Here is a 13547-nt window from a genome sequence, read left to right on the forward strand (position 1 = left end):
CCACCATCCCCTGTGTCCAGAACAGGGCCAAGGATCTGATTCAGGGTGCCAAGGTTCACACCAGTAGTGAATTGTTGAGCTGTGCTCCTCTTGGAGAATGGGTGGGACTGGACAGGATTTATTAAACTCAAAAAATGGGGATGGGTGGATGGATGGATGGATGGATGGATGGATGGATGGATGGATGGATGGATGGATGGATGTGATAAAAATTCATTAAGAGAAGTGAAGGCAGAGAGGCTCTGGGGCCTCCCAAATGCAGGGAAGATCCTGCTCCCTCCAGCAGGAAAGCCCCGAGAGCAGCAGCCAGTCCCTCTCCCAGCCCCTGGGAGAGCCAGCAAGATGCCACACGGAGAAAGAAAACAAACCTGTGACGACAACCAGAGGGAAGAAAATAAACTTTAAAGCTCAAAACACTTCCCCCAGCTGTAAAAACAAAGGCCAGCAGTGACCAAACACGAGCACAAAGGAGCGGCAGGAGAAGGGGATGGAGGATAACACAGTCAGGGCTTTCTAAAGGTCATCAGCCTGCAGGACAAACCTACTGCGTCCCTTGTCCCCAGCCTCCTCAGGACAAACCTATCCCTGTCCCTCATCCCCAGCCTCCATGCAAGCTGACAGCCCTGCAAGACGCAGGATGTTAACGAGGGTCCAAGGGACAAGAGTGCAGGGAAACAGACCAAGAACAACACTGGGCTGAGTCAGACCCTGACAGGTGTCAGGAGTCGCTGTCCCTCGGATCGGCTGTGCTCTGGAGGGACAGCTCGGCTGCCTCCCTGCACATGGAAACAGAGACCCAAGGTGAGGTGACAGTGGGGACACACAGCCAGCTGGCCAGCCCTGCGGTGCCACTGCACGGTGACAGGGTGGGTGACAGGGACCACGGAGGCTGGGAGAGCACAAGGGGATGTCCCAAAGCTCTGGAAGTGGCTTGGCATAAACCCAACCCTGCAGAACAACAAGGAGGTGGCCCAGACTCAAACCTGTGGTACCCCTTTTCAGGAAGGTGTCACACATTACAATGTCTGTCATTACAGAATCATGGAGAGGTTTGGGTTGGAAGGGATGCTGAAGCTCATCCTATCCCCTGCCATGGCAGGGACACCTCGGGCTGCTCCTGATCCATTCTCCATAAACACGCAGACAGCCCCATGGAGAACCTTCCTTATTTCTGCCTCACACGCACTCAACAATATCAACCCATTTGCCACCACAAAACAATTGAAATTCAGGAGGTATGGGGTAATTCCCAAAGCCAGGGGTTATATTCCATTAAACAGAAAGCTTCAGGGAGAAGTAAAGTGTAAATCCACATCCTGGTTTTTCCTGGTCATTTACTGTACACAGAGTTGCACACTCACAGCAGGGCAGACACTCCACACTCACACATGGATTGTTGTCCAAAGAGACAAAGCTCATTCTGCTGAGTGAACAAGGGAACTCAGCAGCCTGAAGGCAGCGAGGACTGAAACACAGCAGGTCCCCTGGGACACTCTCAGTGACCTCGCATGTTCCTCCAGCCATGGGGTGTTTTGCACACCCCCACAGATGCATGGAGGAGCACAACACCCCCACTTACTCCACTTAGCAGCGGCCACCTCTACTTCCGCTGTGATTTGCATCTTTCCAAGTATTGTTTCATTTGCAATGTAAAATCAAATTACAGCCGCAGAGATGCAGCCGGAACACCGGGGAACAGAAATCTCCTTCCACTTGGTTTCCATTACTCACCAAGAAGACAAATGGGGACAGAAGCTTGTTTACTTACAAGTGACCAAAAAACCCCCCAGAAGTTTGCCAGAGAGGCATCTGAGATCAAACAGGCAGGCAGCAGCAGCCGTGTGTACGTGAGCCCTCCCAGCCCTGCACTGCTGCAGCCCTACAGGTAGGGAGGCCAGGGGCTGTTAAAAATTAGACAAATTAAGGATGGCTTCCAAATAATGTGGAAATTACACGGGGAAGTGGCCAAACACACGTACACCCCACCAGGGTGGCCTTGGCAGTTTGTTTGTGAGCCTCCTCTCAGCGGGGACAGGGATGGTGGGAAATGACTTGTGCACTAATGCACGAGTCCCTGTGAGCTTCCTCGGGAAAAACAGACCCCAAAGGGTGAGGGAGGCAGCCAGGGGTGGTAATCCCAACCCAGGGGCTGTGATGCTGTGATCCTGCGGGGTGCTGGGCCCCTGTGGATGCCCCTGTGGATGCCCCCGGGGCGCAGGATGCGGCTGCAGCCGAGAGCCAGCGCTGGCCCAGACGATGATTCAGCCCACAGGAAGGATCATCTCAGAAGAATTGCTGGACACAATGAGGAAAACTTTCCCAAACAAAGAGTTCTCAGCACCACCTGCCTCCCTCCCTCAGCCCCGGCTCCTGCTCGCGAGTAACCTCGAGGCTCTGGTCACCACAACAAAAGTTGGTGTTTTTGTTTTCCCCTTTCCCGAGGTGAGTGTTTCTGGGGCACAGCGGGCTCAGGATTCCATCCTGGCCCCCGAGAGCAACACAGAAGCTGCCAACAAAGCCCCTGGCCATGTCCAGTTACAGCCAGCAACCTCAGGGCTGTAAACTTCAGGAGCTGGATATACCCAAAATATACGAGCCAGGCTTCCTAAGGAATCCCTAAAGTGAATCCATGGGTCAGAGCACACCAGGTGCAGTTTGGGGATAACTGCATGTACAGCCAAGGAGTTCTCCCTCCCAGACAGCAGCTCTTACAGAATTTGGTCCATGTGACACCACACAGTGAGGTATTTACCTGAAGAACAATTTAAAGACAGATGTGACCTATTTAGAGCTCTGCCAAATATTTCTGTAATTGAATAGACCATTGATTATTTAAATTGCATTAAAAAGGGCTGAATTCAATCCACTTGCTCCTACAAAGCACCATTTCCATGAACCACAACTCTTTTTCTCCCTCTTCAAACATAAACACTTCAAGATGTTCACTTGTCCCTTACCCTGAAAGGATCCACATCTTTGTATAACCATGCCCCATGCCCCAAATTCCCCTTGCAGCCCTAAAGCCAAAAGGACAAGTCACAGGAAGAGTTTACCTGAAGACAAATCCCAACCCATCAGCTTTAAGGCTATCAAGGCTTATGGCGTGTATGGGGCAGGGCTGTCAGCCCCCATGACCTTGGCAGGAGTCACTGATGGGTGGCACTGTGGGTTTAGGCTGCCAAATCAGCCCTCCAGACCTTGTTTGCCACACACTGCTCAGGGGACACCAAAAAGCTGCTCCAGCCCCTCGTGCCCTCGTCCCTAAATCCAGCTCCAACACACATCTCCAAGCAGTGCCTAGGCACTGGAGGAGGGATTAAGGCACCGAGCTGGTGGGGAGGAAGGTTTTATAAAGGTCAGTGTGTCACCTGAGATGTAGAGAAGTGCTTGGGGCAGCCCCAGGGAGAGGACAGGACAGAGCCAAGGGCAGCCTGGACAGCCTGGACCCAGCCTGTGCGTGATGGATCGTGGTGGCACCAGCTCTGGCTGGCATGTGCCACCCTGGGCAGGTGCTGCTGGGCTCCTCCTGCCCCACGAGGGGCAGGGAGTGCACGGCTGAGGGAGCAGAGGGAGCCACCCTCACCATCCCTGCAGGCTGGGCACTGATTGTCCCTGGGCAAACGGTGGCACGGGTGAGGTGCCAGTAGATGGCACTCAATGAGTAGCACGGATCCTCCTCTTTCCCAGGACTAACCAGCACCTTTCTCCTCCCTGCACATTTCAAACCATTTCCTGGGTGCAGCTTTGGCATCCCTCAAAGGCGGCTGGCAGGAGCTGGTGCTCCTTGGTCTCATCTCTTGTCCTGGGCAACAAAAAAAACCCGAGAAAACCCCACAAAAACCCCACTGCCCAGCCCCTTGGAAGCCCCAGAGATGTCAGGAAAGCAGGTTTTATGATTTTTCTTGACATCTCTCACGTTACCCTGGGCACACACTGGCCATTGTCTGGGGTGTGGATAGGTGACCCAGGAAGGGGGGAGGCAGTTTCCCCTCCCTGCTCCACAGCCAGCATGGCAAACCCACAGCAGCATCAGCCTGGCCTCGCAGCCCATCCCAACCCCTCCAGGGCTCTCTGCTGCTCAGAACAAGCTGGAGACAAAAAGAGACCCATTAGATTATCTTGTCTGTGTCTCCTCTACATGAGGCTTCGATTTCTGGTGCTTTTGTCAAGCCAAGCACTAACACTCTTTATCAGGAATCCTAATACAACTGTCTAGGAAAATTGACCATTAACAAGCTCCTCTGATATTTTGCTCAAAGATTGCTTTCTTTTAACTAGGAGAAGCTCAAAGAAATGTTTTCCTTCATGAACAAATAGAGCTGCAGCAATTAAAAACCTGGAGCTGCAGTTTGCTGGGATGGTGAGAGCTGAGCTCACCACTGTGGATGAGAAGCTGCTGTCTTGAAGGAAGGTGGCTGCATTTACAAATGCAAGTTTGAAACAAAAAAAAAATTAAATTATATGCATAAAAATGTGAATAATAAAAAAAAAAAAAAAGCATGCCATTCTCAGACTAGTGCTGCAAGGAAAACAAAGACCAAAGTCATCCCCAAATCCCTGGACTGACTCCAACATGTGAGCTCTGCTGGCAGCTCCCACCTCTGCTCTGGGGACACCCAGGGCCATGCTGGCCCCTGACAAAGCTCCCTCCAGATGCTCACTGCACCAGGTTCCTGAGTGGCTCAGGGCATGGCAGCACTGGCTGCTGTGGGAGGAAAGGGCCCCTCTCACCCTGCATTTCTCTTGAGTGAGCTCTGGGCTTGCTGGACTTTCCAGGGGCCGCTGAACACGTAAGGCAGCAGGAAACCCAAAGAAAATCGGTTCCCCATTTGGAGCACAACGTGCCCCAGAAGCCCCCAAGATGGGGCAGGCCAGGATGGACGGGAAGAGGAAGATCTCAGCTGGCAGCTGGTTTGCAAAACCACAGCCCCACACCTTCGCCTCTCAGAGCCCCAGCACTGGTGTCACCATGGCACAGGGAGCAGGGACGGGCTGCAGGGAACAAACTGCCCTGCCCTCATCTCCCGACAGAATCAAGGGGAAACAAGCTGTTATCAATCTCTCTGGTGCCCAGGACCCACCACACTCTGGGCTTGTTCATCCAGCTCCTGCCCACACTGCTGGGGTCAGGGCAAGGAACGCACACCAACCTCTGCTCACCTTGGGCACAGAGCTTGAACTCCCAGAGAAGTCCCATAATTGTTTGGGTTGGAAGGGACCTTAAACCTCATCTTGTTCCACCCCCTGCCATGGGCAGGGACACCTTCCACTATCCCAGGGTGCTCAGGGGAACCTGCTCCTGGCCTTGCACAGCTCTGCCCACGCTGCAATTCCCCTGATCTTGCAGCATCCCAAAGCCTCAGCTGCTCCCTGGCACCCCAGAGAGAGCCCAGTCTGCACCCAGGATGCTGCCTCACCTACACACAAGCCCATGTTTGTTTCAAACTCAGAGATGCAGATTTCCCCAGGTGTCCCTGTACCCCAGCTCAGTTCAAAGCAGGCACCATGTACAGCAGCGATTCAGAATAAATGGTTCCTCTTAAGTTACAACTCCACACACACAAAAATCTCCAATCAAAGCCAGACCACCGCCAGGGAGCTGTGCCTTGTTTGATTCATATCTAAAATCACCTGAAATAAAAACCATCCCATGAGCCCCTTGTAGGGCAAGGAAACCCCACACCCAGGCCATGTCACCACAGCAATTAACAATACAGCAATTAACAATACAGCAATTAACTGTGCCAGCGATGGGCTCACTGGGTGGGGACCATGGGGGACCCTACACAGGACACTCAGCTGGCACCTGAACTTTGTGCTGTGTCCCCAACCTCCGGAGTCCTCTCCTCCTGCAGCCCTGCCCTGGGCACAGCTCTAACAGGTTTAGGGGACTTGAGCACGCACAGGGGGGAGGCAGCAGACAAAGCTGAGCTGTTCCTGCTCCCAAAAAGGGTTGTGTGTCCTCAAGCAGCTTTAAGGCTCCCAGTTCCTGACCAACAGCACCAAAAAGTACCCAGAACATGAGGAAGAAGATCCCTGCACAATTCCAGCCCACCCTCCACAGCCCAGCTGCCACCCGATCCCTCGAGAGTCCCACTCCCCGCCGAGCCACCACAAACCCCCCGCTCACACTCCACGCTTCCCCCCTTCACCCGAAGTCACGTACCCCTGGGCAGCCGGCTGCGGGCTGCCATGGCCCGGGCGGCGGCTCTGAGGAGCCGGGCCCCGGCCGAGCGCTCCAGCCCGGCCCCGGGAGGAGGAGCAGCTCCCGCGGCCCCGGCCTGCCCTGCCCTGCCCACCCCTGCCTGCCTTTGTCTGGGACTGCACAGCTCACTGCTGGGACAGGCAGAGCCAGGGAAAGGAGTTAATGAAGTTTATGGGGTGGATCAGCTTTACCAGGGAGTTTATAAAGCGCTGCCTGGAGAGCAAAGAGCAAACGGACAGCATCTCTTCCAGAGCAGGATTGTCCCTAGGGAGCCCTGGAAAAAAAACACCCAAGTGCTTCAGTCGTGCTCTGATCTACAGATGAGGGTGGGCAGGCCCTGGCTTGGGGTGCCCAGAGCAGCTGTGGCTGCCCCTGGATCCCTGGCAGTGCCCAAGGCCAGGCTGGACAGTGGGAGGTGTCCCTGACATGGCAGGGCTGGCACTGGATGATCCCTAAGGTCTCTTCCAGCCCAAAGCACTCTGTGATCTCATGATGGTCTCTTCTTGTTACCTCCTTGCCAGGAGCCCTTTAAAGGCCAGGTCAGCACCAGTGCTGCAGCTGGAGCAGTTTCTGCCCTCTCACAAAAGCCACCTCCACCCAACCCTGCACAGCTCTGCCATGGTGATCCAGGGACTCCTTTGGCACAGCCCTGGGCACTGGTTATTGTTTGGCTTTCCTTTATCTGCAGATCTCAAAGCATTTTGTAAATGTTAAACCTCGAAGCCTCTCCAGGGAACAAAACCCTTTCTGCTATTGTACAGATGGAGAGACTTGCCCAAAAATGAGGGCAGAGCTAAGGGAGGCAGCAGAGCCCAGAGCTGAGCCAGCTCAGCTTTTTACTGGCACGAAGTACAGTGGCACAGATTATCCCTGGAAGACCTGTGTGGACAAACACAGCTCCTGGGAGAAGCACTCACTCTCCAGGTGGGAAAGCCTGGCATGCTGGAGCACCCAAAAATTTATTTACAACTGGTGCTCCAAACCACAATGTCTCACCCATCTTTCAGTTTTCTTTTTTGGGTTAAAAAAAAAAAAGGGCAAAAGAAAACCAACTAAAAAAAAATCCCCAGTTCTATAGTTTCAAGTTTTTAGAAAATTATTTAAAGAATACAGAACAAAAAACCACAATGATTTTGAAAATACAAAGCAAGCTGGGGGAGAAGGGCTCTTCTCTCTTTCTGAGCTGACCCAGGAGGGCTGGGCAGGGCAGGGAGCTGGGGGAGATGCTCCTGCCTGGCTCTCAGGTCCTGCTGGCCATGGGGGCTGCAGGGAGCTCCCCATCTTTTCACCCAGATTTCTTTCCCACACATTTCAATTTAAAGGAACCTGAGGGCCAGCAGGAATTGGGAATTCAGTGGCACCCAGCATGGCTTTGCCCAGTGCTGCAGGGAAATGCTGCAGTGAGCCAGATGGGATGGAACTGTAGCAGCACCTCACTTGGGACACCACTCAGTGCCTGTAAGCTCCAGCTCAGGGAGAAACCCCAAATCTCTGAGTGTCTGGGATGGGAAGGAGCCAGCACAAGGGTGCCCTGGCAGCTGGAAAACCTCACAGGAATGAAGACAAGCAGCGGCAGGAGCAGCCCAGCACAGGCACCCTCTGCGATGCACAAACCCACTTGGCTCGGGCTGTAAGGGTGTCGGAGCAGCTCCTACGGGAAGCAAGTGAAGTGCCGGGCCTAAGGAACCTCCAGTGGTGACTAAAACAGCAACCAAAGAGACCCCCAGAAGTTTGCTGTGAACTCATGATTCCAGACATCACTTCCCTGAGATGCCTCAACTCCCAGATCCCTCTCAGAGGTCTCTCCCCCAAGGATCTCAGGTGACAGACACTCCTCCAGTTTCTGACCTACACCTGGTGCTCTGCACCACAGGAACCTGGAAGAGCAAAACTGGCCATGAAGAAGGCATGGAGTGACAGGACAAGGAGGAACGGCTTCCCACTGCCAGAGGGCAGAGTTAGATGTGACTTTCGGAAGAAATTCTTCCAAAGAATTTGGGAGGGTGGGCAGGCCCTGGCCCGGGGTGCCCAGAGCAGCTGTGGCTGCCCCTGGATCCCTGGCAGTGCCCAAGGCCAGGATGGACAGGGCTGGAGGAACTTGGGATAGTGGAAGGTGTCTCTGCCCATAGGAGGGGGTGGAACAGGATGAGCTTTGAGGTCCCTTTCATCCCAAACCAGTCTGGAATTCTGTGAAGAGCATGTAAAAACCCCACAAGACAGAATTCAGGACTCATTTTCCACTCCAAGCTGCTCATATCCAAGTGGTGTTTCCAGCATGACAGAACTCCACTTGGATCAACCTCACGCTTCCCTGCAGAGCCAGGCAGTTCCTGGAAAGTCAGTGCAGGGACAGCAACACCTCAGTGCCTCCAGCCCTGCACAGGGGGAGCACCAGAACTGCCAGCCTCTTGCAGGGCTCCCCCACAGCTCGGGAAGGAGCCAGAGCTGGAGGGGACACCAGGCAGCTCTTGGTGACCCATGGGGAGAGGCCAGCAGGCACCTCGGCCAGAAACAGCAGCTTAACATTCAACAAGCCCCAGGTTCTGAGTTCTGAACGAATGGAAACCGAGAGGAGCTGAGCAGGGGCAGCCCAGGCTCCTTCCCCTTCTGCTGTTTCACCCCGGTCGCTTCTGCAGCCGCCCCAACCTCAGAGGCTGCTCCTGCATCACAGCCAGGCTGCAGATAATGAAGGAAGCACAGCTGGGACGGGCACCACCGAGGCCCCACACTTGGCCAAAAGGGAATTAGATGCCACCAAACCCGTATCAGGAGTCTCAGGCGTGAAGGTCAAGGAAGAAGGTGCAAAGTGGAGCTGTTTGTGTGAGGAGAAGCTGTGGATGGCAGCCTGGGGGCACTGGGGATGCTCCCCAAGGAAGTTCAACAAGCAGGAACCCCCCAAAGGTTCAGATCAGCTCAGCTGGCCAAACCCACCCTGCCCTTTCTCTCCATCCTCCACCTTCACTCCCTACTGATTTCCATGGAAGTGCTTAATTAATCAATTAAAGTGGTGATGGCTGCTGGGCTTCACCATACCAACAGTGAATCGGGTGGGTGGGCAAAGAGAAGGGGGACAAGAACCAGGAGAGCTGCAGGGTTTGGGGCAAACACTGCCCAGGGGGGACCACTGCCACTGGGAGAGCAGCCAGACACCTGAGGACAGGGGCTCAGGACCTGCTCCTTCCGTGCCCACCAGTGCCACATCCCCAAGGCTGGCTGTGCCAGGATGGAGATGGCTTTTGCTCTGCACATCCCTGGGCTCAGGGGATACCTTTGGATTGCCCAAGTGACCCTTCAGAGAGGCAGAGACAACAAAGCTGACCCAGAGCTCGATGGTGCAATCCCAGACCAGACCAACCCTGCTCCTGGGATGCACCTCCCATCCCAAAGCATCCACAGGGTACAGAGGTGACAGTCCTCCCATTAACGGCACAGCCAGAGCCTCAGTGCCAGCACCTGCGAGGCCAGAGAGCCTCTCATGCCATGGGAAGGTGCCCCAGCCCTCCCAGGGCACAGCCCACAGCCTTTCCTGGGAGAGATTTTAGAGTTAAAGCAACACCGGTAGTGGGATTGTCAGCAGCACAAATGCACAATCAGGAGGGGAAGATGGGGGGGGGAAAGCATCCAACTGGCAAATATAATACTTGGAAGGAAAAGTAGATTTTTAAAAAAATAAAAAATGAGGGGGTGGCAAAAAAAAATCTCAGGAAGTCATCTAGTCATTCCTGCTCTTTGCAGAAACAATAGACTCGGGATGCTGGCTAAGTTATAAATAATCCTGCTGGCTACACAACACAAATCCAAGACAGGAGCAGGGTAACTATCAGCTCCATGGAAAGTGAGTCACTACCTTCTTACAGCATTCCCAAAAAGGGAAAACACCACGGCCCCACTCCCGCTCTGCTCCAGTGGCCAGGACCCCATCCCAGGGGGCAGGAGCAGCTCGGTGACACAAGGTGGTGACACGACGTGTGACACCCTGACCCACAGGGAGCTCCAGCAACTGTGAGGCTGAGCCCAGAACAGAGCAGGACACACAACCTGACACTCACAGAACCACAGAATCCTGAAATACCCTGAGCTGGAGGGCCCACAAGGATCATCCAGGCATGAACCAGGAGACCCCAACAGCCCCACCCTGAGCAGCCCTGGCAGCGCTGTCCAAACGCTCCTGGAGCTCTGGCAGCCTTGGGGCCGGGACCATTCCCTGGGCAGCCTGGGCAGTGCCAGCACCCTCGGGGGCAAGAGCCTTGCCCTGAGCTCCATGCCAAGCCCTGCCACAGCTCAAGGAGCCTCCACTCAGTCTCCTGTGCTCCAGCTGAACGAGCCAAGGGCCCTCAGCCGCTCCTCAGAGCCTTCCCCAGCTCCGTGTCCCTCCTCTGGGCACTCTCCCACAGCTTTGGATCCTTCTGACAGTGTGGGATCAGTGGCAAGAAAGCTCAAATTGGGGAAAATAATGGGAAGCCACCAACTCCACAACATCCTTCTCTTTTTAGAAAGGAAGTTGCCATTGTGAGATGCTTTGGCTGAGCTGTTTTCCAGATCCCTCCTCTGAACCTGAGAGCAAGCACAGAGATGAGCAAAGCCAACATGCCTCAAGATGCTGGTGGAACTGCCCAGGAAGGGTGGGTGTGCCAGGGCCTCTGCCCCAAGCACAGCCCTGCAGGAGGGACACTGCCTCTCTGGCCTGGCAGCTCTCAGGGCAAAGGGAAGATGCATCTTTTTGGGCACCCAGAACATCTCCGTCACTTCCCCGTGTTTGTGGCCAACCAGGACATGGAGCACAAAGTGCAGCACCCTGGACCAGAGTGTCCCTGCATGGCCACAGCCCCCCCAGGAGCCCTCAGGTCAAGAGCAGAACGTGGAATCATGGAATGGTTTGGCTGGAAAGAGACCTCAAAGCCCACCTCATTCCACCCCTTCACTGTCCCAGGGTGCTCCAAGCCCTGTCCAACTTGGCCTTGGAAATTTCCAGAGATGGAGAGCCCCCAACCTCTCTGAATAACTGATAAAGGGAAAGAGCTTCCCAACTGGAGACTTGGAAGCAACATAATTTCTCCTTTCTTTAAAAAAAAAAAAAAAAAAAAAAAGCTTCCTGACTTGTTATTCCATTACCCAAATCTGGAAATGTAATCATATTAGTTCAGCTGCATTAACACAACAAAAAACCCAACAAAAACTGTCTTAAAAATTGAATTGATCTCCAAGGAGTGAAGAGAAAGGAGAACAAAAGTCAGAAACCCAAAGCAAGCAGCTCCCCCTGTGAGCACCATGGCCAGCCCAAGACACTCTCTGACGACAGATTCACAGAGGATGTGAAATAATCAGGATGTGATGCGATTTTTAAGAGCTTTTTTTGCCAGGTAGGTGAGGTAAAAGGTCAGTAAGAGCCATGTGAGCACACCCAGCTCAGCAACGTAACGCTGAGCTTGTCACAGAGCTTAAGTCAGCTTAAACAGACCTCAGTCAAGGGGAAAAATCCAGCCTCGAGCCAAGTGGGAAGTCCAGGCAGCTCTGAGGGACTGTGGGGATGTGCAGAGTTGGCTCAGCACTCCTCTAGCTCCCAAAGCCTGCAGCAGCCCAAGCAGCAGCAAAGCCCTGCTCCTGTTCTCTGGCACCTGGGGAGCACTGCCCAAACCTTGGCCTGTGTGGGAAGGGCTTGGAGCAGCCACTGCTCCAGCTGAAGTGAAAAACCAAAAAGCCTCAATCCCCAGCCTGGGCTGCAGCCAGGGCCCTTGCAGGGAGCAGCAGGAGCAACACGAGGGGCTCCTGCACAAACCCACCTGGACTGAATCCCACCTGGTTTGGGCTGAAAGGGACCGCAAAGCTCATGCAGCGCCACCCCTGCCATGGTGGGACACCTCCCACTGTCCCAGGCTGCTCCCAGCCCTGCCCAGCCTGGCCTTGGGCACTGCCAGGGATCCAGGGGCAGCCACAGCTGCTCTGGGCACCCCAAGCCAGGGCCTGCCCACCCTGCCAGGGAACAATTCCCAATTCCCAATCTCCCATCCAGCCCTGCCCTGTGGCACTGGCAGCCATTCCCTGGCTCCTGTCCCTGCAGGCCTTGTCCCCAGTCCCTCTGCAGCTCTCCTGGAGCCCCTTCAGGCCCTGCCAGGGGCTCTGAGCTCTGCCTGGAGCCTTCTCTTGTCCAGGGGAGCAGCCCCAGCTCTGCCAGCCTGGCTCAGAGCAGAGGGGCTCCAGCCCTGGCAGCATCTCCGTGGCCTCCTCTGGCCTGGCTGCAGCAGCTCCACGTCCTCCTGCTGCTGTTCCAGGGCTGGGGCAGCTCTGCAGGGGGGGTCTGAGCTGAGCACAGGGGCAGAGGGGCAGAATCCCCCCCTGCCCTGCTGCCCACGCTGGGGGCTCAGCCCAGCACACAGCGAGGAGTGGAGCTGCCACCAAAACCAAGTTGTTAAGAGTAAATGTAATCCCTCTCCCTCCTGGGGCTGGAGCTCCAGCACCTCACAGGCTTTGCAATGACCACCCAGCCAGACAAATCCAGTTTGGGAGGAAGGTGTGAACACTTTGAACCACGGGACAAGAAATGAAGGAACCCTGCTTTAAATTTTTTTCTTCAAAAAGGAAAAAAAAAACCCAACCAACCATATGTGATGGGGAGGCACATCCACCTTCCCACAGCTTTTTGGGCCATTCATCATTTGGATAAAATCCAGTTTCACATTGAAATTCAGCTGGACTTTCAAATGCAAATCCGAGGAGGAGAGCAACATATGGTAGAGGTTAGTGCGTATTTTTCCTAATTAGATGGCAAACTGCTGCTTTGTATAACAATGTTAACAGGGCAGGAGGAGCCTTTGCAAGGGAGACCACATCACTGCAGAATAAAATGTCCCAGAAAGCAGAAGGGGCCCAGGCCACCCCCGCTCTCAGGGAAGGTCACGCACTCACCGCCCCCAGGATGGGTTTTGTCACTTGTCAAAAGTGAGATTTGTCCCCCCAGCTTGGGAAGGGTGAGGCAGAAAGGTAAGAGAAGGGGTTGGAAGCACCAGTGACCCCAAGGCTTGTCCTGAAGGCCTTTGGCTTCTTCCAGGTCACGTTGTCCCCAGGAGCAGCCCTGGGTGGCACACGCACACACTTGGGAGGGTTTTTGGAGGGGGAAAATGTTACCAGCTCCTCACCCCAGGCACCAGGGATGGAGGAATGATGGGCAGAAGATGCTTCAGAACTCCCTGAGAAGGGGAGGAACAGCTCTGCTTTGAGCAGTGCCCAGCAGCCATCACCAAACCTGCCCCAGGAGAGGCAGGTGCCACCACCAGAGGTGACCCCAGAGCTTGCTGGCCACCTCCAGTGCCCACAAACAGGACATCACCACTCTCCTGGAAGGTTA

At 54.6% G+C, this 13547-nt stretch overlaps 1 protein-coding gene across 19 annotated transcripts in view; it reads right to left on the reverse strand.

Moving 5' to 3' along the window:
• Window positions 1–13547, reverse strand: part of TCF3 (transcription factor 3) — an 82624-nt gene that overhangs the window by 49495 nt on the left and 19582 nt on the right. The window contains exon 1 of one of the 19 annotated variants that reach the window (XM_039696682.1): window positions 6167–6209. The exons of 17 other annotated variants lie outside the window; for them this stretch is intronic. In XM_039696682.1, coding sequence (XP_039552616.1) covers window positions 6167–6194 — 28 coding nt within the window. In that variant the 5' untranslated portion in view covers window positions 6195–6209. Of the gene's footprint in view, window positions 1–6166; window positions 6245–13547 lie in introns of those variants that run through there. One more of the 19 variants, XM_039696683.1, reaches the window with a different exon arrangement.

Source organism: Passer montanus, unplaced genomic scaffold (assembly GCF_014805655.1).
Source record: "Passer montanus isolate IOZ18808 unplaced genomic scaffold, ASM1480565v1 scaffold114, whole genome shotgun sequence".
NCBI lineage: Eukaryota > Metazoa > Chordata > Aves > Passeriformes > Passeridae > Passer > Passer montanus.